Source organism: Protomyctophum bolini (assembly GCF_963924005.1).
Source record: "Protomyctophum bolini genome assembly, chromosome: 23".
Classification (NCBI taxonomy): domain Eukaryota; kingdom Metazoa; phylum Chordata; class Actinopteri; order Myctophiformes; family Myctophidae; genus Protomyctophum; species Protomyctophum bolini.
In genome coordinates, this window is record NC_137884.1 from 18295075 (window position 1) to 18321282 (window position 26208).

At 45.8% G+C, this 26208-nt stretch overlaps 1 protein-coding gene across 1 annotated transcript in view; it reads right to left on the minus strand.

Moving 5' to 3' along the window:
* usp6nl (USP6 N-terminal like) overlaps positions 1 to 24893 on the minus strand; it is an 86911-nt gene extending 62018 nt beyond the window's left edge. Inside the window, exons 1-2 of the mRNA XM_080756895.1 lie at positions 24657 to 24893; positions 17481 to 17584 (exon numbers count right to left, since the gene is read on the minus strand). Of these exons, the coding sequence (XP_080613021.1) occupies positions 17481 to 17484 (4 nt within the window). The 5' untranslated portion in view covers positions 17485 to 17584; positions 24657 to 24893. The remainder of the gene's footprint in view (positions 1 to 17480; positions 17585 to 24656) is intronic.
* Positions 24894 to 26208: the final 1315 nt, after the last annotated feature.

Genomic DNA, 26208 nt, shown 5'->3' on the forward strand with positions numbered 1-26208 from the left:
CATTTAACCTCCACATTTTGGAGGTCAAATGCGGAAGTGCGCCCAAAAAGGCGGAAATAGACGGTTCCTCCGGCGGCTTCAAAACGCCACTGAGCAACTTCCACTGACATGAATAGCGGAGGGGCGGAGCTTCGCACCAGTTCAGTCTCTATCCTTTTAATACTCTATGGGTGGGAGGGGGGCAGAGTTAACCCATTCTGACCTGAGATCAGATTCTAGAAATGTCTTCTACATCCTGACAGTTTTCATTCTGACCTGAGATCAGATTTAAAAAAATGTCTTCTATGTCAAGTCGCTCTTCGATTTTTCAAAAAATAGCAGACCAACAAGCTCATAGCGCGCCACTCGGTGGCGCGCTATGAGCTTGTAGATCTGCTATTTTTCAATAGCTAAAGCGCGACATGATGCGAACACCAAAATGGCTTCCCGTTCAGAATGGGTTAAGTTAAGCCGATCGAAAAAAGGGGTTGAGAAACGTGTGAGTTTTGTCAGAGACAATGAGCCTAGAGAGAGTCTAGAGAGAGAGCGAGGGAATCCAACTATGAAAGTGAGACAAAAAGAGAGACTGCGTGTACTGTGGAGTCTGAAAATAGACAACACAGAGGCTTTTCAAAGCCTTATTATCACAATATCACATGGTTCGAGATCAGTCTCGGTCCCAATTTCGGCTACAGTCGCGAACGCGACATGAATAGAAATCTTTGATGCCTCGTCTGTGAGGAGCCAGACGGCAACTTCAGCTTTTTTCATAGCACGATTTAACTTCCTCTTTTTCAACCCCTTCTCCATCTCCCTGCCAAAATGGCGACCTATCTATTGTATGTCTTGAAATATTGAAATTGAATTGAATTGTATGTCACTGTCCTCCCCCTCTCGCCCCCTACTTCTCCCTCCTACCAAGACCCAACTCTCTGGGAGAGTGACAGCCCCAATTTTGTAAAAAGAACAACCATTTTCCAGAACTCTTTGCCGTTCTCTTGAAGGAGACTTTGCTTCAGGCCGTCCAGAAAGTATAGAAGAAGGACTGATGCACGAAACAAATGACACAGAGATAACAAACGTCACACCAGACAGCCACTCGTCTGTTGCCCTTTAACCCATTTTGGTCGGGGACCCCTTTTGGTGTTTTAAACATTATGTTATAATTTAGCTATTGAAAAATAGCAGATCTACAAGCTCATAGCGCACCACTACGAGCTTGTAGGTCTGCTATTTTTGAAAAATCATGAACATGTCGTGGTGCAACGCTTTGAATATATACTCTTTCAGAGCCAACGTTTTTAACTCAAATCTTTGCTTCTGGGAGGTGGTCCCTGAAACAAAACATTTTCAGATGGGGGTCAGCGGCCAATTTCATATCTTTTTGGGGGTCCTTGACATGAAATATTGAGAACCACCGATATAGAAACATGAGGTAAAATTTAGACGTCAGGCCTAAATGGGTTAATGGCTGCATTCTGTCGGGGGGGGGGGGGGCAGTGATTGAATTAGACCGGGTGCTGATTACTCGCCACATTGATTAATACTGCCTGCCTACTGCGGCTCGCTGCACCCATGTCCATAGGGTCCCTCTGCTGAATGCCAATGAGATGAGCCATATTATACCACAGCAACAGAACCATGGAGATGACGCATGGCCACACACCTGTCCTCTGCCTATATGCCTACTCTGGGGCAGATGCAAAGCTACAGAGAGTCTACCTACCGTTCACTGTCAATGGAAGCCAGCGACGTGAAGCTACGAAGCAAATCCGACATAATGTAGCTGCTGCGAAACGCTACAAAGCCACAACAAATTGAAGCCGAGGTGGGTTCAACTTCCAGATGGAAAAGCTATTACGAAGCTACAACTGTAGCTTTGTAGCGTTTTTAAGGCGTAGATTCTGTACAAAATCAAATGCAGCCCCATTTGGGCTCCCAAGACCTGTAATGTAACCCTTGTGCAATGAACGATGCAGAATTAGATTTCACAATGAAAATAAAGCTTAGAACAAAACACGTGCTATAGAATGACTCACTTTTAGCAGCAATTGAATCAATTAAAGCAGCCTCATGAACAATGTTGTCATTTATTATATAACACTTTGCTGCAATCCAGAGGCCAGACTTCAGTTTGTTGGAGGATTACTGGTGTGCTGTGTGTGGACCTGAAGGAGCGCCTTTTCCATTACAGGAGTTACTGCCCCATTTAGACCTGAGAGCAGATTCTACAAATGTCTTTTAAATCATGATGGTTTTCTGAAAAACCCCACGTTTCTAAATTAGTGGTGCACACAGACTATTTCATGTGAATCAGATGTATTTGGCCGTGGACTCCCACATGAAAATAGGCACTTAGTGGCACTTAGTGCTTAGCGCTATATGAGCTTGTAGATCTGCTACTTTTTTTTTGTAATCGTGAAAATGTGTCGCAAATCTTTGAATCTATATTCTTTCGGAGCCAACATATTTAACTCAAATCTTTGCTTCTGGCGAGTCACTGGAACAACATATTTTCAGATGGGGGGGGGGGGGGGGGCGGCGCCCAATTACATATAATTGTTTGGGTCCTTGACATGAAAATGTTTGAGAACGACTGACATACAGAAAACTGTTCGGAGTTAGACGCCTTTTTTTTTTACACAAACTGTCTCAGGTCTAAATGGGTTACCGGTAACCCAAAAGGATTTGACTGTACTACAGCACATGTCCCGACAGGCCCAAGTTCTGCATTTTCTTGGATATACAATGCATAGCAGGTGAAAAGGGGCCTTGAGTCAGCGTTATCTGGGGCTAACCCATTCTCCAGAACAGTGTCATCATTGTGGACACAAAGCCACTAGGGGATTTTCCAAGCTACACCGTCCTCAACTTGCCCTCCTCTCTCACTCCCGGCCCTCCTTTCTTCCTCCCCCAACCTGGCGCCCAAATGTCACAGAGTGGTGGAAAGTAACTACCGGTAAGTACACGCACATCCCCCCACCCCACCATCGCACACACACACACACACACACACACACACACACACATGCAAGCACACGCGCGCACGCACGCACGCACACACGCACGCACGCACGCACGCCCACACCCACACACTAGCTTTAAATAACAACACGTTTGAGTTATTTGTACTTTAATTGAGTGTTCCCAATCTCCATTACTTTATACTCTACTAACTTGTACTTTAATCATATGGTACAATTATTGAGCTTTGTATTTTCATCTAAGCACATCGAGTCCTCGCTTGTCGTGTGAGATGTGCTATATAAATAAACTTGACTACATCTTAGATCCAAATATTGCACAACTGAACTGAACAACTTCAGCCCATTACATCCTGTACATTTCGGAAAATAGCCACAAAAATAGCCATGTGATGCATTGTGAGCTTGTAGATCTGCTATTTTCAAAAGATCTTTTTTAAATGAGACATTCTGCACAATGAGTACTTTTACTTTTGGTACATTTTGATGCCAATACTTTTACTCAAGTACATTTCGATTACCTGTAACAGAGTATTTACTGTATACTTTTACTTAACCCATTTAGACCTGAGGACGACTCTACAAATGCCTTCTAAATCCTGACAGTTTTCTGAAAAACCTGTCTCTGTGACAGTCGTTCTCAAACATTTTCATGTCAAGGACCCCCAAAAATATATGTAATTGGCCGTCGACCCCCATTTGAAAACATGTTGTTCCAGGGACCCCCCTCCCCCAGAAGCAAAGATTTGAGTAAAAACATTCGCTCTGAAAGAATATATATTCAAAGATTTGCGCCACATTTTTCACGATTTTTCAAAAATAGCATACAAGCTCGTAGCGCGGCACTCAGTGCCGGGCTATGAGCTTGTAGGTCTGCTGTTTTTCAATAGCTAAAGCATAACATAATGTTTAAAACACCTAAAAGGGGGTTCCCGCCCAGTATGGGTTAAAGTCAAACATCCGAGTACTTTTTCCATCTACGTGGTGACTTGTCACAGAGCGAGAGAGAGACCGGGGGAGAGAAAACAGACTGGAACAACATCGCCCCTCTCCCCTCACACTTCCCTGTGTCATTTCCTGCGTCAAGTGCAGCTTTTCCAACCAATCGGGCTTCGGCGCACTGATTGGGAAGTCCTTCGTGCCACCGGCCACGTTGCAAGAAGCATGCCAAAACCTGCTCTGAAACTTTCCAATGGCACCTTTCCCTTGTTTACTTTCCTCACTTCCTCTCCCCTTCCCGTTCACGTGTGAGCGCCACTATGCCCCACACTGTCTCGCTGCATTTCTTATGCAATACAAAAGGTTAAAAGGGACACTTCACCCTTTTTGTAAAAAACATATATGTTAATGACGTTTAGAAGATTTAGAACACGTTCCTATGGGGGTCTGTGTGTGTGTGTGTGCGTAATATGTGGTTTTAGATATTTTAGATTTCCTCAGTGTCCATGATGCACTGGGCAGGCTCCCTTCCTGCACTACAATTCCCATAATGCTTTGGTGCACTGCTCCTCCTTGTGGATAGTCTTACTGAGACAACATGTAGTCCAGGAAGTAAGTGAGCATCATGGACACTGCGAAAATCGAAAATATCTAAAATCACATATTACACACATAAAGACCCCAGGAAAGTGTTCTACATATTCTAAACGTCATTAACATATATTATTTTTGCAAAAAGGATGAAGTGTTCCTTTAAGCATTTATTATGAATTATGTCGATTTCAGCTCTGACATTTATTTCAGACATCTGCCTGTGCTATTAACTCATTTTAGATAAAGAATAGTGTTTCTCCTCTTGCTGAACGGTTAGTCTTCCCGCCATGGCTGTCTCTGTAGAAAAGAGTCACATTTGTACCCTCTCAAGAGTTCAATAAAAAAGGTAGGGTGAGTGATATTTTAATCGCAAAAAAAAAAAAAAAACTGAAATCTGATAGTAATCTTTGCTACAAACTGTAATAGCAATGAGTGAATATTATCAGAATATAGTGCTTTAATGCACTGGTTCCCAAATGTTTTCATGTCAAGGACCCCCAAATTGACACTAATTAGCCCGCGGACCCCCATTTGAAGAGATAATGCCAGGGACCCCCATAAGAGCAGTGATTCTCAACCCGTTTAATTTCAAGAACCCCCAGGTTGACATGAATTCTATAGGCTACGGATTGAATGGCATTTATATCTCTGGGACCCCTATAATTTATATTGTAAAACCAATGTTAATTTAACTCTGAGAGTGTACAAATGGACCCATTAGGTTGGTTCCAAACTATCATTTAGCTGCGGGGACCCCCTGGCACTCCCTCGAGTCGGGGGGGTCCCCGGACCCCACTTTGGGAACCGCTGCTTTAACGGTATACCAAAAAACAAAACAAAAAAACGCGTACAGTACAAGCAGTATACAGTAGCGCCCTTTGACAGAAGCCTGCAACCTCTGCTGCTGGTTCAGAGAATGCAGAGATACACTTCATCATGGAGGCGACACATCCAGAGGGTCAGAGAGAAATAACTGTGATAGAGACTGCATAGCAATAGCAAACATACCGTGCGCTCATAGCGCGTGTGTGTGTGTGTGTGTGTGTGTGTGTGTGTGTGCGTGTGTGTGTGTGTGTGTGTGTGCGTGTGTCTGTGTACGCGCGCGTACGCTGGAGTTATTTACAAGGTAACAGTAAATTCAACAGCTGGTAAAACAGCAGAGGGCAGGGATTGAGCTATGTCTCTGTGTGTGTGTGTGTGTGTGTGTGTGTGTGTGTGTGTGTGCGTGTGTGTGTGTGTGTGTGCGTGCGTGCGTGCGTGCGTGCGTGCGTGGATGTATAGAGGCTAGGAGTAGGCAGACAGCAGAATATCTATGACGTGCAGCCCCAGTTGACTGCGACACAGCCAGGGCTGTACAGAATGGAGCACCGACGACGTACAGCCATAATAAATGTCCCGTTCTGCACTATGGAACAAGTGCAATTTGTTGCTCGAGACTGAAATCCTTCTCCGTTCAACTAATTGCATTGTGTGTGTGTGTGTGTGTGTGTGTGTGTGTGTGTGGTGGTGCTCCACTGTCTTGACCTACTTCACTGCAGCGTCTCCATTCACCTGCAGTTCATTTAAAACCCATCTAGACCCGAGGACGATTCTACAAATGCCTTCTAAATCCTGACAGTTTTCTGAAAACCCTGTGTTTCTGTGTCAGCGGTTCTCAAACTATTTCATGTCAAGGACCCCTAGAATTATATGTACTCGGACGCCGACCCCCCCCCCCCCCCCCCCCCCCCCATCTGAAAATGTGTTGTTCCAGGGACCTCTCCAGAAGCAAAGATTTGAGTTACAAACGTTCGCTCTGAAAGAATATATATACCTGTATATTCAAAGATTTGTCACATTTTCACGATTTTTCAAAGATAGCAGACCAGTTCAGGTGCCGCGCTATGAGCTTGTATATCTGCTATTTTTCAACAGCTAAAGCCTAACATAATGCAAACAAAATGTATTTGAACCCCATACCCCCAATACTTTCAAGGTTAAAAGAAAGCCAACGAACAAACAAAAGATATAGCAGACTTACAAGCTCACTGCGTTGACGCGTCACTTTGTTTGTGCCATGCTGTGAGCTTGTACCGTGTATATATATATAATATATATATATATATCTCTTATCTTTAAACCCTACAACCTCAGAATGCGTCACATCCTTGAAAGAATTTGTCAAATCTGTAATCTCTTTTATTACATCTAGCCGTGTTGTGGCACGACATATTTTCAGATGGGGATCCGCAGCCAAATATATATATATATCAATTTGGGGGAAACCGTGGCACGAATAGGTTTGAGAAGAACCCACTGCTCTATATTAGCATGCATGAAATCGCTCTTCGTTGTCATTGTCTTTCTCTCTCTCGTGCTCTCTCACACACACACGACACACCCCCCCATAGTCATGCATCACAGGGCCGATAAGGTGCATCTCGCTTGACACGCGGGTCGATGGGGTGTGCGTCGTTTATCAGCGGTTGACAGGTGGCGAGCTGCTCGTCACCGGCTGTAGGAGTCAGCGTGGTGTGTGGCCGGTCGCCGGTTAACCCGTTCAGGCCTGACGTCGAAAAGAAAATCACACCCGTGTGAACTGAGTGGTGCAACTCCCCTCTCTCCCCCCCCCCCCCCCCCCCCCCCCCCCCGCCCTCCTCCTCTCCCTCTCTCTCTCTCTCTCTCATTAGCAGGCAACAGTGCAGCACTGTCTCTCTCTCTCTGTTTCTGGCACAACAGCGCCCCTACTGGTACTCCTAGTCATACTGGTGCTCATTAACATAGGTGAACCAACACATAGGTGAACACGGACAATGCTGTTCCTTGGAGTGGTTGCACCACTAAAAAAAAAAGGCTTCTGAAAGAATATATATTCAAAGATTTGTGCCGAATTTTCACAATCTTTCAAAAACAGCAGACTACGAGCTTGTAGATCTGCTATTTTTCAATAGCTAAAGTATTATATAATGCTTAGTTAAAACACCAAAATGGGTTGAACATGCAAGGTCCGTATATTATTTTGTCATAACTAAACTGAATCCTAAAAGCCAAAAAAGAAATTACATTTGTATCATTTGTGAGTTCCAATGTTCCAACGTCAAAGTAAATCGTCGATCGCAATTTGTGCGACAGCTCATCGTCAAACTCAAGTGTTGCAATCAAATGCACGGAACCAAATGGACCCCAACAGGACTATTCGGTTCCGTTTGTGCACTCTAAAGCCCTAACCACGCCAAAGGGTCAAGGCGGTTTTAGCGCTGTCCCTGCGCCGATATGTCTTGTTGCACGTATATATATATATATATATATATATATATATATATATATATACACATACTGTATATATACTGTATATATTGTGGCGTCTCTGTACGGGACCGCGCGCCACGGAATAGACACCTCGGGGAGAGAGAGGGAGAGAGAGACAGGCAGAGTGAAGCGTCGCCAACGGCAACGAGGGCGGGTCCTGGAAGGAAGGTATATACATCCCAGCCCGTCTCTCCTCGTCTGCCTTAACGAGCCACCTGCCGCGCGTCCACCACACCCAGGCAGTTTAAAAAGGCTCCGTCCTGTCTCCCACTCTCAGAGACTCTCCCGAGAGACAGGCTGGCGTGCGGTATACCCGGTAAGACTAGTCCATATTCCCTCTCCTAGTATTCCAGTTAATGTGACGACAATGCTAACTGTGTGAATCTCTCACCTCTCAGGCTCACCTATACCCATTCCGTGGAAGTGACCGCCGGGCTCTGGGAATTAGGAGGCTCACTCTGGCTGGGACCCTGGAGTGCCCCTAGCCCCCCCCCCCCCCCCCCTTTGACGAGATTGTGGGACAAATCTAAATTAGATGATCTAATCATACAGAAGAGACCCGAGTTGTGCAGGCATATGCTCTGATAAACAAAGAGCCCCTGAGTTAAAACCCCAATTATCTATACTGGGCGGACATTTAAGTTGTATTTCTGACTAACAAACAAATAAAAGTGCCGTTTTGTTTAGCACTCTGAACTTGGCCTCTGTGTGTTTTTGGTCTGGTGAAACAGCGCACCCACAATATATATATACACACACACACGTACCTGGGAAAAATAGAGTTAACATGAAAAAGTTTGGGAACCACTGATCTAGGGCCCACATCCGTGTTACGCGTACAGGGTATTTGACATTATACCCGTCTGGTTGCTACCGTACACAACATGATGCAGCCCTGCATGTCAGATGCAGATTTATGGACAGCAGGAGACCATGCATGACATGTGTGCATGTAATCTGTATCATCAACACACCACCAATAGTGCAGTACTTAATCCCCAATGATCCTGTACTGCCTTCCTGCATTTGCATGAGAGATATATCAAGTGACACGCTCACACACACACGCACGCGCACGTGCACACGCACACAAACACAGCTTAATCTCTCCTCTATTCATAATACACACTGTAAGGCCGAGCAAAATAATAGTTTCCGGTTGCGCGACCCAGATGATTTTATTGGCATTTGGTAAAAATAAAAATAAAGTCACGACCGGCCAAAAAGGTCTTTGATCACTAAACTTCTCTTTGGTGAGACCACCTGTCGCGCGTAGTCAAAATAAAGTTTTCTTTCATCTAAAATATCACGTGCGCAAATGTTTTGGATTGCGTCATCGCGAGGAAACGCACAACACAACACAACACAACACAGCATGGACCTGTGTACTAGTGTTGCACAAGAGAGAGAGAGAGAGGTGACAGTCCCTCGGATGAAATCATGAACATGAACAACACTTATACACATACGTGACATGACATAGCCCGCCGCCTGGCTATCTGTTTCTGAACGGTTCACTTCACTCAGCATTCAGCATGCAGTGTAGCTCTCCACTCCAAATGAATGAATCTCTGCATGTTCTCATTTTTGTTAAGATTGTGCCTATACTTCGACTTTGTTGCGCGGCGGCGGTATACCGCACACCCAAAATAGCCGCTCTACAAGCTCACAACACGTCTGCATTGTGAGCGTACACAGCGTGTAGTGTGTGTGTGTGAGCTAGCTAGCTAACGTTAGCTATGTTTTTTTGTCTTTTAACCTGTAGCACTATAGCTAGCTATACTCAGGCAAAAATTGAAGTTATTAAAAAAAGAAGTAAATCAAATCCATCATTGCCGTAGGGGGAAAAATAATACAATCAATTCCTTGCTACCCATCCTTCCCACGAAAAATAAAATAAATGGACTAATACTACTATGTTTGTACCCAGTACCACCTGCTGAAGACCAAACATGAAGTATTGATGGAACAAACATGGAGAGCAAAGAGGATACGGTTGGACTCCAGCAGCTCAACTTCAGATCAGCCCGCACAGATCGCCATAGTACCTCAATACCTGACTGACATTTTTAGAATCTGATCTCAGGTCACAGGGTTAATCAGACCAGTGTGTGTCCAGTGGAAACCTCGTATGAATCTGATCTCAGGTCAGAATGGGTTAACACGGACATTGCTGTTTCTTGGAGTGGTTGCACCACTCAAGAAAAACGACATGTCCATGTAAAGGTTTGGTTGCACGACCGTGGCCTCTTTGTCGAGCAAATATGAATTAGGCTCAAGTCATATCATCCTCTATCTCCTTGCTCTAAAAACGTAGCTGGAGTGTGTGTGCATACAGTATATATACAGTACGGTAGCCTACAGTACGCGTGCATGTGATGCCCCGAAGACCACACACACACACACACGCATGGATACATGTCTAATCTACTACCCTGTTTACTGCGAGATGTAATCATATTCCAGCAAGGCTTCCTTCCTGTGAAACCCCCACCCAACTACACACACACACACACACACACACACACACACACACACAGAGCCTCCCTGTCATGTCATTGTGAACACGAGGAGGGTCCCCAGCATCATTACGGCTACAGGAAAGAGGAGGGCAACTGGAGAGGGGAAGGGCAGAGGGCGGGAGAGGAAGATCCCGGGAGCAGTGAGCGTGCATTTCACTTGCAAGAGAACAGAAACACACACACACACACACACACACACACACGAAAAGTATTACATAAGAAAGAGGGGCGTATATGGTGAGGGCATGGAGGTCGAGAGAGAGAGAGAATATGGAGGGTCAAGAGAGTGGGAAGAGCAGAGCAGACTTTCATTGAAAGCAGAAGTGTGGCATATTTTGACTCTGTGGGGAGTCTATAGGAGAGACACTGAGATCAGAGAGAGAGAGAGAGACAACAGTCCGGTCAAATCAATGCTGGATCAGGTCAGAGTGATCCCCCCCCCCCCCCCCACCCTGGGAGACAACAATGGCAGGCTTTGGTGCTATAGGCAGCATGCAGTGCGTTCCATCCAAACCTGTCAAATGATGGAATACATCTGCGGTGCTTCACTGCCGTGTTTATGATGTCTCGTACGCTAACGTGACTCTCCGCCTGCACGTCCAACTGCCTCGTTTTCCTTTCTGCGGGACACCATTGATGTGGTCACTGGTCGTGTAGGATAGGCTACACTTTTAATACAAACACTGGGAAAACCTTAGCGTCACTCTTAATCCTTAATGTTATTGTGTCCCAGAGTTCAATTCCACAGCGAGCTCACGGGTGGCAGAGCACTGACGGAAGGGGAAGTGGAAGAGGATAATAAACTTGTCCAACCTGCAGAACACACAAACGGGGCCGCTTCCCTCAGGTGCTCTCTCTGGGAAAACAAATCCAATCTCTCTCAGTAATTAGCCTCGAGTCAGTCGGCTGCCTCTTGGAACCTTGCTGCAGGAAAACAGATCGGTTCCGTCGAGGTGCCACGGCGTGTGAAGTTAACGGGACTCATTCACGTTGGTAAATGAGACATGTCCCCACCTGACAGTATAGCAGGTTGAAGGGGGACGTTGGTAAATGAGACATGTCCCCACCTGACAGTATAGCAGGTTGAAGGGGGACGTTGGTAAATGAGACATGTCCCCACCTGACAGTATAGCAGGTTGAAGGGGGACGTTGGTAAATGAGACATGTCCCCACCTGACAGTATAGCAGGTTGAAGGGGGACGTTGGTAAATGAGACATGTCCCCACCTGACAGTATAGCAGGTTGAAGGGGGACGTTGGTAAATGAGACATGTCCCCACCTGACAGTATAGCAGGTTGAAGGGGGACGTTGGTAAATGAGACATGTCCCCCACCTGACAGTATAGCAGGTTGAAGGGGGGAAAAAAGGGAAGGCTGTAGAATAAATCTTTAACCGTTTCCCCAGAACCCAATCGACGCGTTCATAGGACGTGTGTACACACGCATCCTCTTTTTTTGTGTTAAACAGCTCTTTTTTTTTAAACATTTTATACTGTAGCCACGGTCTGGTGTAGAGTGTTATCTTTATACTGTAGCCACGGTCTAGTGTTATCGGCGGAAGTAGAAGGATTTGGGCGGAAGAACCACTCAAAGAAAATGACGTTGAGGCTTTACAAATCTGTTTACATTCTCCGTGAATGAGTGCTGTGATTGGTTGAAAAATACCTTATCCGGGGGGGAAATGCATGCGACGGATGTTCCAACCCGACACTTCCAGCCGATACACTCTCTGCCTCAGGTTGTGACCAGGCTTTTCTCTTCGACAGATGCGTAAGGCTGGGACCGAGGCTATAGCGCTGCCCCATGAAGATCATGAATTAGCCTACCGTGGTACTCAGGAGGGGGAGTGGATAGGGCAAGGTTCACCCTCACCTGCATTCATGAACAAAATGCAGGTTACTAGTGGGAAGGTTACTTCTTGTGGGTTGCTGCGGTGAAGCTAACTTGTTGTACTGGCTATAGCTGTGCACCAACTACCCTGTGTCACTGCACAGCAGATGGGAAAACAGATGAGGCTTTGGAGAGCGGATAATTAGCCTGCACCACACCTAGCCACTGTGTACCCCGCATGCTACCGAATGACATCATCCCTACTCCACTGACTCGTGTGTGTGTGTGAGAGACGTGTGCGCGCGTGCGTGTGCGTGTGTGTGTGTGTGTGTGTGTGTGTGCATGGGGCCAGTGAAATAATTAACACCAGCCATTCACACTCCCACACTGACACATCAACCACAGGCAGCAACAGAAACTCCCGTGGCCATGACAGGTCCGCACTCTTTCAGGAGCCGTAGTCCTTCTGCGTAGCCTGACGGCAATACAAAGCCATTAATACGTTACCCAGACATGTACAGCATGTCTCGCTCCGTGCCGGGAAATTACCTTTCTCTCAGTCTCATTGTTCTCCTCAACTCACTCAAGATAAAAGAAATATATCTGTGAAATGGCCAGTATTGTTTACACTCGCTCACCTCGGTTCGCTTGGGAAATTCTGGGTGTGTGTGTGTGTTTACTCGCACGCCTGGGCCGCAGTGACTACCTACCTATATTATTACCACATTTAATAACTACTTTACGGTATGCCGCTATTTGGATAATAATACACACCTATCGCTCGCGGCTCGCAGAATAATACCGCCATGTCATGTCTCCCCGGGAGGGAGAACGACGGGGCTAACATTTCCAATGCATGAAACACATCGCCGATGGATAAGTAATGTCTAAAATAAATCCTCTCTCTTTTCAACGGTCAGGAAATCACACCAGACTGAGTCATCCATCCTTATTAAGAATCTCGTTAAGGGGGAGCTAACCCCGCCCACCCCGGGGGCCAGCAGGGCGGGCGTGGCGGTAATTAAGGTAATTAGCTCAGGATATCAATATCATCAACCTCCGTCTCTCGGTTAAAGACCCGGGGAAGGCCATAGCTTATCTAAAAGGTAGAGCTAAATCATAGAATTTAACCCCCCTCCCCGTAATGTGACCACATTCAGGTCACATTTAAAGCGCAAATAACGTGCATTTTAAAACTGCTTTTAATATTTACAATCATATTGTCTATGTCCCTCAAAGCTATTTCTAATGGTTTGAGCCTCATATCAATCACCCCTCTGATATAAACAGGTCCTTGTCATTTCTTTCTGGACTTTGAAAGCAGTTTTAGCTGCAGTGCCACAATGTCCTGAGGTGGTGGGGGCGCCGATATGCAGATTATTTAATATTACAATACTATCATAATACAATACTGATGCTAGATAAAACCAGGCTTGTTTCCATTCCATGCCAGCTTGGAAAATCAACAATAGCGGACATTGTGAACAGTGGAAATGCAAATTTGGAACTGAAGACTGAAGAAGAGGAGGAATTATACAAAGCAGGGTGACATTGATGACATCACGATGAGGACAAAATCAATTGAGCTGTTCCTGAGAGCAATTTCCATTAAAGCACCTATATGATATGAAAGCCTGATTGTTCAAAATTGGTTATTTGTGGGGATTGAAAATACATATGGGAGCTCCAAAAACACACAAGAAATTAAAAAAGGTGAATGTTATTAAAAAAGGTGAATGTTATGTCATAGGTCCTTTAGGTCCCGTCCCCCCCGTCCCGTCCCCCCCCCCCCCCCATTCTCGAGCGGTTGTTGATGTTTCAGACCCGAGCCGGAGCCGTGCTGGTTCCGTGTCTGTGTGTGTGTGTGTGTGTGTGTGTGTTGTAACTGGCGGATCAAAGCGCCCAGGGTTCTGTTTTCGTCCACACCGTTATCAGCAGGAAGAGGGGGCGGGGGGGGGGGGGGGGGGGGAGGGGGGTTGCGGTTCTATCTTCAAAAAAACCACTAACACAGTTTTGATGTACAGTGCAGGCTACACACACACACAGACACACACACACGCACGCACGCAAACACTTTAGTTTTCATGGAGACACAGAGAGGCTTTACTTTAGACATTTAGGGCTGTATTTTGCATGTCTTAAGTACCAGGTCTTATTCCCTAACTTGAGTAAACTAAAGACCTGGAGGTGTGATCAATGCTCTTTGGCCACTCAGAATAGCCAAATGGCATTGATCACGCCTCCAGGTCTTTAGTTTACTCAAGTTAGGGAATAAGACCTGGTACTTAAGACACACAAAATACAGCCCATACTGTCATTAGAGCAGACCGACCAACCTTCCTCCAAACCTAACCTAACACATTTTGGTGTTAGCATCATGTCGTGCTATATCTATTGAAAAATAGCAGATCTACAAGCTCATAGCGCGCCACCGAGTGGCGCGCTACGAGCTTGTAGGTCTGCTATTTAAAAAAAATCGAAGAGCGACTGACATTTTTAGAATCTGATCTCAGGTCAGAATGGGTTCATCAGACCAGTGTGTGTCCAGTGGAAACCTCGTATGAATCTGATCTCAGGTCAGAATGGGCTAAACCCTATACCGCAAGCACGGGCGCAGCTGCACGTTCCACCGCATTTGCGACCGTTGGGTCCGTTGGCGTGTGTATGTAACTTGCGTGTGCGTCACAGAGGAGAGAGCAGGGGAGTTAACACCATGTAACAAACGGTCCGGCCACCCAGCGAACTCGCTCGCCGTCAGTGTCAGCCCTAAACCAGTGGGTCCAGGGACCCCTGGGGGTCCTTGAGGGAGTTACAGGGGGTCCAGGGACCCCTGGGGGTCCTTGAGGGAGTTACAGGGGGTCCAGGGACCCCTGGGGGTCCTTGAGGGAGTTCCAGGGGGTGCGCAGCTAAATGATAGTTTGAAACCAAATGGACCCTTATGGGTCTGTAACTCTGAGAGTGTACAAATGGATCCATTTGGTTCCATTTGTACACACTCAGAGTTATATTAACTTAGATTTTTACAATTGACATTGGGGGTCTCAGAGATAGAAATGCCATCAAATGGGGAGTCCGTAGCCTAATGCATGTCAAACTGAGGGTCGTTGGAATTTAATTGGTTGAGAATCACAGCTAGAGCTGTAAAAATGTTCTCTTACAGGGGGTCCCTGGCATATCTCTTCAAATGGAAGGGGGGGGGGTCCGCGGACCGATTACTGTCAATTTGGGGTTCATTGACATGAAAATGCTGGGGAAGCACTGCCCTAAACATTCGGATATCGGGTCAACCCCACACACTAGCACACATTTACAAGTGTGATAGCACTCTGCATGATGAGAGAGAGAGAGAGAGAGAGAGAGAGAGAGAGAGAGAGAGAGAGAGAGAGAATGACAGAGAGACAGAAGGAGAATGACAGAGAGAGGAAGAGAGAGAGAGAGGTGACAAAACAAAGACCGACAGAGAAAAAGACCTCTAGAGAGAAAGAAAGAAAGAGACGCATTTCACAGACTGGGCTGACGGCTGACGGCTGACGGCTGGCGCTGCCGAGTTTAACCAGCAGCGGAGGGGAAGCAGCAGCTCCCGTTAGCGGCTCCCCACTCGCACCGATCAATCACGCCACGGTCCATTCTCTCATCACTCAAAACCAATCGGATCAGGGCCTGACCGCACACCAACACGCACCACACACACACACACACACACACCGCGTAAGGAGGACGCACACGGATATAAACACTGTAGGTGGCGGCGGAGGGCTCCGAAGAAAAGGCAGTAATCGGGTTAAATCTCTCAGCACACCCCTTCAGCAGCATCTGGCTAATCCAATCACCTTACAGTAAACACCTCACATGTACTAGGTTGCCCCGGTAACCCAGTCCTATAGCCCTTCAGTACTGTGATCTATTGCCCCCCTCTCCGCACGCACGAACACACGCGCAAGGCACACACGCACACACAAACACGATGAGTTAACATCACCCTCAGGAGAAGGTGCTGGCTTCCCATAACATAAAAGAGCATTGATCTTTATCGCACTATGAATGAAGTGGTCTAATTGACTAAGAGAACAAGAAATGGCCGATAAATTATAGCCATGAAAATGATAACACGGAACAAATACATTAATTTCCCTCTCTTCGATACTTGGCAAACTGTGCTTGCTCGGTGCGATGCAGACACACACACACGCGCAAGATTGATAAGCATCAGCCTCTCTCTCACACCGAGCCACGGCCCAGCGCTGTCACACACATGTGCAGACATGGAGATGTTAGCATAATATAGTGCCTAACCCTGAAACTAGTGGTATGACTCACACCAGCCACACGGAACTGCAGGCTGCTGTTCCATTACAGTCACTCTCGCGCGCACACACGCGCACACACACGCACGCACACAGTCGATGGAGTGCACATTCTGCTACATTTCCCCTTCCCATCGTGCTCTGTGGTGTGATTGATGGGTGATTTCTGTGGCGAGGAGGGTTGCAGCACTCTCTCCCTTCTCCGCCATATGCTCCTGCCACAAAGAAGAAGGCAGCAGGGCCACGATGGGACCGATGGAGCCCATGTTCTGTTATAGCACCCCCCCACTTCACAACCACTGTGTGAACAACACGCTGCAGGACGACCGCATCCACGCCGATGCCAGGAGTCCAACTTTACAGGGTTTCATTGCGAACTCAAATATTTGCTTCCGGGGGGGGGAACAACATATTTTCAGATGGGGGTCGGCGGCCAATTACATATAATCTTGGGGGTCCTCGACATGAAAATGTTTGAGAACGACTGACATAATACAAAGATGGGTTTTTCTGAAAAGTGTCAGGATTTAGAAGACATTTGTAGAATCGTTCCCAGGTCTAAATGGGTTAAAGATGGAGTGCCCCTAAAACATGACCATCATGTACTGTGATTACACTAGGAAAGAAAGATGTTTTTTTTCCGAAAAGGTGTACAGAAAGTGCTAAAATTATTTTTTAATGTGGTGATGGGTGGTGATCCACCTGAACTAAAGCCGCACCCACAGCGGTTGTTGTATGATAAAGGGGGAGGGGTTAGGGGAGGGGGTGACATTGTGAAGTAACTATATCACCGTCATTTTCACAGGCCTTTTGAGAAACCAGAAAAACCCAGGGAAGATATATTTAAATATTCCAGCCACACCTGGGGGCCTATTAGACTAGTAATGTTAACTGCATAGACGCATACAAAACAGAAAAAACGTATTTTACTGTGTGTGAGTATGTGTGTGTGTGTGTGTGTGTGTGTGTGTGTGTGTGTGTGTGTGTGTGTGTGTGTGTGTGTGTGTGTGTGTGTGTGTGTGTGCGTAAGTAGTTACTTACTCATGGTGAGTGGCCGGAGGTGGGGGACAGGGCGGAGCCCAGTCAGGGAGGGGTGGACAGGTGAGGTTAATCTCCACTGGGTCTCTCCTAGAGGCACTCATGACCTGCACAGGAGAACACGTTCAACGTTGTGGTCAGTTACAATATACAATACAAAACATCAGAAACACAGAAGGTCACACAACGGATTCCAAGAAAGAAAAGGTTTATTCTGTGTTATATCTGCACTATACAAATTAAATGATATAAAAAAGCATTGACGTCAGATGCATCACCTTAACCCATTCTGACCGGGAACCCGTTTTGGTGTTAGCATCATGTTATGCTTTAGCTATTGAAAAATAGCAGATCTACAAGCTCATAGCGCGCCACCGAGTGGCGCGCTACGAGCTTGTAGGTCTGCTATTTTTGAAAAATCGAAGAACGACTTGACATTTTTAGAATCTGATCTCATGTCAGAATGGGTTCATCAGACCAGTGTGTGTCCAGTGGAAACCTCGTATGAATCTGATCTCAGGTCAGAATGGGTTAAGATGCATTGGTTACAAATATATGTGGACTGTAGTGTACAAGTATTACTACCGTCTACACTCTACATTAGTTTGATGATGCCAACTTAGAGGTATACGATCTTCCACCCAAAAATGGACAGATGCGTCTTGGAATGTGAAAGCCAGCAATATGTCATGTCAGGACGAACGTGGATGGATAAGATATAGGAACACCCGAGCATCGAATTGATGTCACAGAATTCACACCGCAGCCTCACTGAATACTGGACTCACGCAACACAACACAGAACGCAGCACTGAGAAGGTGAGAACACACAGAATCTACACACACACACACACACACACACACAGGCACCAATAGGAATAAATTCATCCACAGCAACATGCAGAAAGAAACACGTGCGTGCAAAACAAACAAAAATACACTAGCACAGCCACATACATAGAGTACACACAGTCACACACGTGCACACACTTGATTAAAGACATGGGCATGCATGGCCATTAAGGTCTTCATTGGGTTTGTAATAACAGGGCAGGAGAGCAAGTGACCGGGCTTGGCACTTTGGCAGGTTGTGGGCGGGTGTGTTGTGTGGGGCACGTCGCACGCGTATGCAATCGTCCGTTCAAAGGGGCCCGGTCGTCGGGACTCGATAACGGTAATCTCATGATGATGATGGCACTCGGCACTGTGCTTCTCTGTGACGCGGTAATAACCGGTAATTTAATCACACTGCAGATGCGTGTGTGGGAGGTGGGGGTGGGCTGTGTAGTGGGCAATGGGTGGGGGGGGGGGGGGGGGGGAATGATGCGGACGAAGTAGAAATTAAGTCCTTCCCGCGGTTGCCATGAACACACAGCCGGCGTCCGCAGATGCCATGAGGATCCAATATCCTCGAGGACCGCGGCTCTGGTGAGCAAAACTAGCCCAGGTCAGCAAGAATGCTTAACCGGCAGTGATGGCGACAACAAATAGCTGCACTGTAACAAGCATGGTGTGCTGCCTGAAGCTCAATTTATGCATCGCTAGTACTGAGAGGGCTCAAATAAAAAGGAAGATGATGTTTCTCTTCCAGAGAAACGAGTACAAAGAGTACTCAGATTAGATTGTTTTTTAAATGGCATAGTGTACGTATGTCAGTCTCTCTCTCACACACACACACACACACACACACACACACACACACACACACACTTTTTGAGGGGCGCTAGCCCCTCCTACGCCCAATTTTGATTGATTGTGTAAACAGAAACATTGAAGACAAAAGTGCGTAAACGACAAAATTGCGATTGGCCAGAAGTTAGATGATATATTTTTTACCAATACTTTCTCTCTATACCAGCAGTTATTAGCCATTAGTGTGGTGATGTTAACGTTCAGAAAAACACTGACCTCTTGCTGTATTTTGGTGTTTGTTTTGGTAGACGGGGACATTTCAGGTCCACGTCAAAAACAAAGAAACAGTTAAAAAGAAAAAAAACACCAAATACACTGTGACCAAAAACGTCCAGCTTGTATCTGCTTTTTAATTTAATTTAAAAGAATATAAACTAGAAAAGGTTTCCCCAACTATCGGGTGCAGCATTGCAGTCATGATGTGTGGCATTCAGTGCAACCTTTGAGAAGCCAATCGAAGTCAATCGGAATAGAATCAGAAAGAAAGACAGATACATCCTGTCAGGTGGAAATAGGCATTTATAGGATATATTATATGTTGTATCTTATCTTGTGTATAACACAAGTGGTACTCCTGCAGCCATTGTCTTTATGACAGACAACCTGTGGCCGGGACTAATGGATGAGATCTTCAGTCTATAAAGTGTGCAGCCATGAGAGTCTTAGCTTTAAGGCTGTGACATGGGATTACAGTAGTCCCACCATATGCTCACCTCTGCCCCGAGCCGGGACACCGGCCAATCGACAAGACCGAGACTGAGAGGCCGAAGGTGGACGGCCAATCACCACGTGTATTGCCACGGGAGGAGCCACGGTTACGAATAAGTTAATTGAAAAATGCTCTCAGGTCATAAAGGACAGATTTTAATCACGGGTGATCTGTCAGAAACTGTCTCAGTCGTGAGAGGTCATGGATGTAGAGAGGCCCTGGAGGTGCCGTGTGGAAAAGGGCATAATGTTCGAGTAGCAGGCAGAATACTGAATGTCTCTTCTGCTCATTTCCATCGTTTCCACCGCCAACGGTTGTGCTGAAACGTTGAAAGTGAAAACTACAACTCTTACTACCCTCTTGGCTGTGGCGGAATCAGGTTGAAGTAAAGGCAGCCAAAAAATAAACATGTGGGTGCACAGTGATGTAAATAGGTTTTCAATTTAATGAGTCCCGGGATGCAGGTATGGTGTTTTAGATGAGTCCCAGGGACATTTTATGAGTCCCACTTTAATCACATTTACAAATTGCAGCATTTAACTCCAATTTCATTTTATATGGTTATAATGTGGTTGTATTCATGTAGAAAACAGAAGAAGAAATGATTATTATAACTAAAGCTAGCAAAATAAACTAGAATAAAAAAACAGTACAGTAGTGCATCCCGTGGATGCAGAGGTCGTTGTTTTATTGCTATAGTATAAACTATATAAACTGAGTTTTGAGATGCAAAATGCACCCTGTTTTAATCTCTGGTCCTTGGGCAGATGCTTGCCAGTGAAATGCATCATTAGAAATGTAGTAAGACAGAGAAAGGCCAAAACAGCCAGAAAGTGTAATTTTCTCTGTCGATATTGAGAATATTGTTCTATGGTGACCATCAACAATTCACTGAATGAACATTAAAAACCATTGATTTGTGTGAGTGCATGAGGGGATGGACTAACGCAGTGGTTCCCAAACTTTTTCATATCAAGGACCCCCAAATTGACACCAATTAGCCCAGTGGACCCCCATTTGAAAATATATGCCAGGGACCCCCCATGAGAGAACCTTTGTACTGCTCTAGCAGTGATTCTCAACCCATTTAATTTCAAGGACCCACAGTTTGACATGCATTAGTCTACGGATCCCCCATTTAATTCATTTCATTTATATCTCTGGAACCCCCAATTTATATAGTAAAATCAATGTTAATTTAACTGCGTGTACAAATGGAACCAAATGCCATTTGGTTCCATGTGTACACTCTCAGAGTTACAGACCCATGAAGGGTCCATTTGATTCCAAACTATCATTTAGCTGGGGACCCCCTGGAACTCCCTCAAGGACCCCTGGGGGTTCCCAGACCCCACTTTGGGAACCACTGGACTCATGACAGCGGATCATCAGTTCATTGAAAAAACGGCAACCAGTGTGCTATTGGTGTGTAGGGAGCGAGGGGTGGGTCTTCTTCACTCAATAACCCAATCAATCAAGCCCTGAAAGCAAACCCTCATCATTATCACATATCGTGCAGTTTGAAAGAAGACTCGAAACTAGCGATTGAAAACTTTAAAGACGTTTTAAAGAAGTGTAAAGTCGCGCCAAGTATAATAAATAAATGGAATGACATTTATTTTGCAGTTGGATGAGGGGAATCGGCGCCAGCTGCTCAGCCATTAATGAGAACTGCAGCATTTCCATTACTTCCGCATTGGCATAATTTTCAAGACGAAATGCTTGCCGCCTGGCACGCGCGTCCATGCATGTCCTCTAGTCTGGAGTGGACACTGTCCTCTTGAAATGGACAACACTCTCTCAACTGAGTCAACTCTGGCTTCGAAAACAGGTTGTGGCTCATTGAAGCACTGTAAGATAGCAGCAAGCATGTGCGCACGCACGCACAGCTGTGTGTGGGTGGGCTAGCTGCTCCAAGGCCAGGGGAAAAAAAATACAGAACTGTGCCAACGGGCATACACGTATGAGAGACTGGCACCACTGTCTGTGTGCCAGTGCTTGACAGTTAGGACTTAGGAGTTCCTGTGTTTGCTTGTGCACACCGAAATCTGCAGTGTTACTTTAACTCTGAGAGTCTCTGGTTTAAATGAATAGTTTTGAATACTCCAGATTTCCGTATTTGTGTGCGTGCGCGCCATGTGCGTGTGTGTGTGAGCGATGACTTCGATTGCGCTCTATTGAAATCATTAATCAGATTTCACTCGACCTGTGCGCACGAGTGCACGCACAGAAAAAGCACCAGTTTAACATTGCAGATAAAAAGGGCAGAACAACAAGGCTTTGTCTTGAACTGATGCAGGTTTTTGTTATTGCAGGCTGTACAAGTGCAGGAATATGCACCCCTCTCAGTGCCTCAGTATTCTATTGAGGACACTGACTGTGTGTGTGTGTGTGTGTGTGTGTGTGTGTGTGTGTGTGTGTGTGTGTGTGTGTGTGTGTGTGTGTGTGTGTGTGTGTGTGTGTCGCTCTGAGGGTGCCCCCTCATAGTTAAGTTACCGTTGCTATGTAACACAGCATTCAATGAGCCACAACCTGTTTTTGAGCCAAGGTTGAAAGAGTTCTCCACTCGAAGAGGACAGCGTGAAAAAGTAAACGCTCTCTCTTAGTCTTCACTACTCTCTCTTCTGGAGTGGCTGTAGTAGTATAAGGCAGAAATTTGGACACTTGTTTTAATTTACATGATCCACACGAATTATGGCCTGCTTGGGATATAATAACCGTCAACGTATTGTCCTTGTGTTTGGGTGTCTGGACCACGTTCACAAACAAACAACTTGTGGATTTCAATAGACAAATGCAAGAAAAGTGGCCCGCTAAACGCTATCGTGGGCAGTCTGTCTATCTGGAGAAGATGATGATTCCTGTGAATAGATAGCCTGTCATGTCATCAATGCGAGATGTTATCTTTTATCATCCATGTTAATAAGCGTGCAGCAGTCGTATCTGGTTTGACTGTAATGTAACCTTCTTCTGATCAGTGTTGGGTATACAGCCAGAGGATGCGAGTGAGAGTTGCACAAGTAAGACTGAAGACAGACAGAGGCAGCGCATGAGCCAATTTGTTTGTTGAAGACCATGACTAATTTTACTGGCACTGCAGGGTCGTTTCATTTTTGCCTACTTACTACTACCACCACCACCAGTCCCAGATTGCAGGGGGCTGAGGCACACTCACCCCCTGCACTGCAGAGAGTGTACACATGGAACCAAACAGACCCCAACGGGTCCATTTGTACACTCTCAAGAGTTACAGACCCATAAGGGTCTATTTGGTTACAAACTATCATTTAGCTGGGGACCCCTGGAACTCCCTCAGGGACCCCTGGGGTACTACACTACCTAGAGTTGTTCTGTAGGTAGGTGTAGGCTAATAAAAGGAAGCTGCCTGACAATGACGTGTGAGCCTTGGTGTCCCAGGTATGTACAGTACTATGTTTGTTACTGTATCACATCTGAGCTGGTGGAGTAACCCCAGAGAGAGAGGGAGGGAGGGAGGGAGGGCTGATTCGCGACACAAGAAAAGCAACTCAGCACCAACAGGCAACAGCAGCCAGCTACAAACAATGGTTTCAAATAAGAGCTGATGAAGGCGAATAGTTTGACCATGACATGACATAGATACAACGTGTGTCACACCGCCTTTTCCACCTATTGCGGGCAGGCAGAGAAAAACACGGGCATAATTCCGTTCATATTTTAAATTCCAGTCTGTCATTGTAAACTTTACTCGGCACTGACTGTGCTACTACCGTATGTTCATTGTTCATGCACTGTTTAAGGCTGGCTTTGTTGTCACAAATCACAAGATTTCATTGGCAGACTTCACTGGCGGATGCTGCGGTGATGCATGATACAAACGAACGATCCCTGCATGCCTTGTGTTTTCTTTACTGTAAAGACCCGAATACAATAAGCCGCATTATCTGGCTTGAGAGAGAGAGACACACACACACACACTGCTACAAAGGTAACTCTATATCCCTCCTGCGATGCAGGGCAGGCTCACGATGAGGTTGGGAGGAGGGGGGGACTATACTGTACAATCTAACATACCGTCCATACGGTAGAAAACACAAGAAGCGCCCACCAGACGCATTTTACGCACGGGCCGCGACTCGTTAAATTAATATCCCACCAAACCCACTTTAATATTTAAACACTAACTGATCATCAATTACGACAACCCGATATGTCCTGGGCTGGCTTAGTAAATGAATTACATGGTGAGACGAGAAATACGGTTGACTTGAAATGAAAGCCCCAAAGAAGCAAAGCAGTAGTACGTCAACTTGAGTGAAGGGGCGTTCCAGCCAACCGGAGTCCCAGAAGCCGCGGCTGCAGCCAATGGGGTGCGTCTGCAGCAGAGACAGCCAATGGGGAGGCCATGATTGGTGCGTTGCAGCACAGTGTGTCAACATCGATACTAACATACTACTGCTGCTGAGAGAGAGAGAGGCCGCCTGCCTGTCTGGGGGTTTGGCTTTCTGCTAGGCCTCGGTGAATACAAATAAAGCATAAAAGTTTGCAAAAACATAAAACATTTCCACCCTGAGTACGTTAAATAAACAAGCGCTGCAAAAAAAAAACGAACAGCGACCGGCGCGACGCGAGCGGCGTGTGCAACTTTAGGCACACGGCAAGCGTCATTCAAGCCTCCCTCCCGCAGTACAGTACACTACTGTAACGTTACACTGGCCCGATAGGATACCTATCGTCAACTTCATTCTCCCGCAATAATAATTGTGGCGAATGGAAGCTATAGAAACCCCCCTCCTCACCTTGGTGGTGGTCTCTCCAGCTCGACGTGCCGCCGGCCCGCCTTATATCACATCGCCGCCTGCTTCGGCTCTATCTTTATTCTTTATCTTCTTCCCCCGGCTGGAGTGAAGAAGTAGAAAACATCCATTGTCCCGTAGCAGCGTATAGTGGCAGCAGCCAGCCAGGAAGTCCAGCTTCTGCACTTCTTCTTCACTTCAAACTCTGTATGGAAAGGAGCCTGCAGGGCGCTGTGTGTGGGTGTGTGTGTGTGTGTGTGTGTGTGTGTGTGTGTTACTGTGTGGTGTGTGGTGACATGGATTGGATCTGTCCTGCCGCGGCTCCAGGTAGAAATGCGCCGCTGCCAGTCTCTCACTCGCCTTCAACTCAAGTATAGGCTACCGTAGTTCTGCTATAGTTCATTTAACTACGGTACTATTATGAATGTATGATCATCATCATGAGAGTGTACACATTGACCCGCACCGTGAGGTAACCGTAACAATTAAGACAACTCACCCTTTTAAACAAGACAATACCCACCGGGAGGTTACATTTATTTTGTACACTCTGAACTCGGAAGAGTTAAAATGTGGCATCTTTCTTTCGTTCTGTTTTCTGTAGACATAGTGTAAGCAAGGTCTAATTAATTTGACTAATTTACATATTAGTATGCACAATTAATAACAATACAAAAATGTAGCTTACAACTTTTGGACAAGCCAATACCGGCCTACTCAAAACAATATATGTTTTTATGTATGTCATGATCGACATAGCCTACCGGTACTATGGAATTGACTGGATGGATTGTAATGAAAGTATGCCTATCCCCTATAGCTTCTTTCTCATTCTATTATCCAAACTAAACATCATCAACCTACTCCCCAGTCACAGTTCAGTTTGAATGAATGTACAATTATGTGCAGGATGTGCATGCATTTGAGAGAGCTTAATTTAATGTTATTTTGTTAAGAAAAATCCGCTCTCTCACTTATGCCAGTGTGACAGTGTGCCAGGTTGCCTACCCCTGCTATAGCTAGTACAAAAACTTGCTTCTGCAGTCTGCATAGGTAAAAACACGGCCTGTTATAGCACCACCATGAGGCTGATTCGAAAACTTGAAGTGGCATTTCTTCCTCTGCCTAGTGGGAATGTGTGTACTGTGTACATTGTATGTAGACTTAGATAGTATTTTAAACAGACTTATAGCATGTTACGTAGACAGCACTAGAATTGCGCATTTTATGTAGTCATAGCACTTTATAGTACACATGTATAATATATAATATAGTATAGGTATATGAATTCAGGGCAGAGGTTCTGCTCTGGCTCCATCGGGCCAACAGTGACGGAGATTAGCTGTTCGGATGGACAGACAGGGTGTGAAACAACCTTTGACCCGGCGGAGACAATAAGCTGCATAGTCAATTAGGGTGCTGTGAAGAACGACTTTTACCAACAGAAGGGATAGTCATAACTTAAGAAGAGGTATACTGAAAAATATCAAAGCCCAGGCTGAAAACAAACATTAAACTCTGTCCATTGTCAATGGCATTTAATGTTTGTGATGAT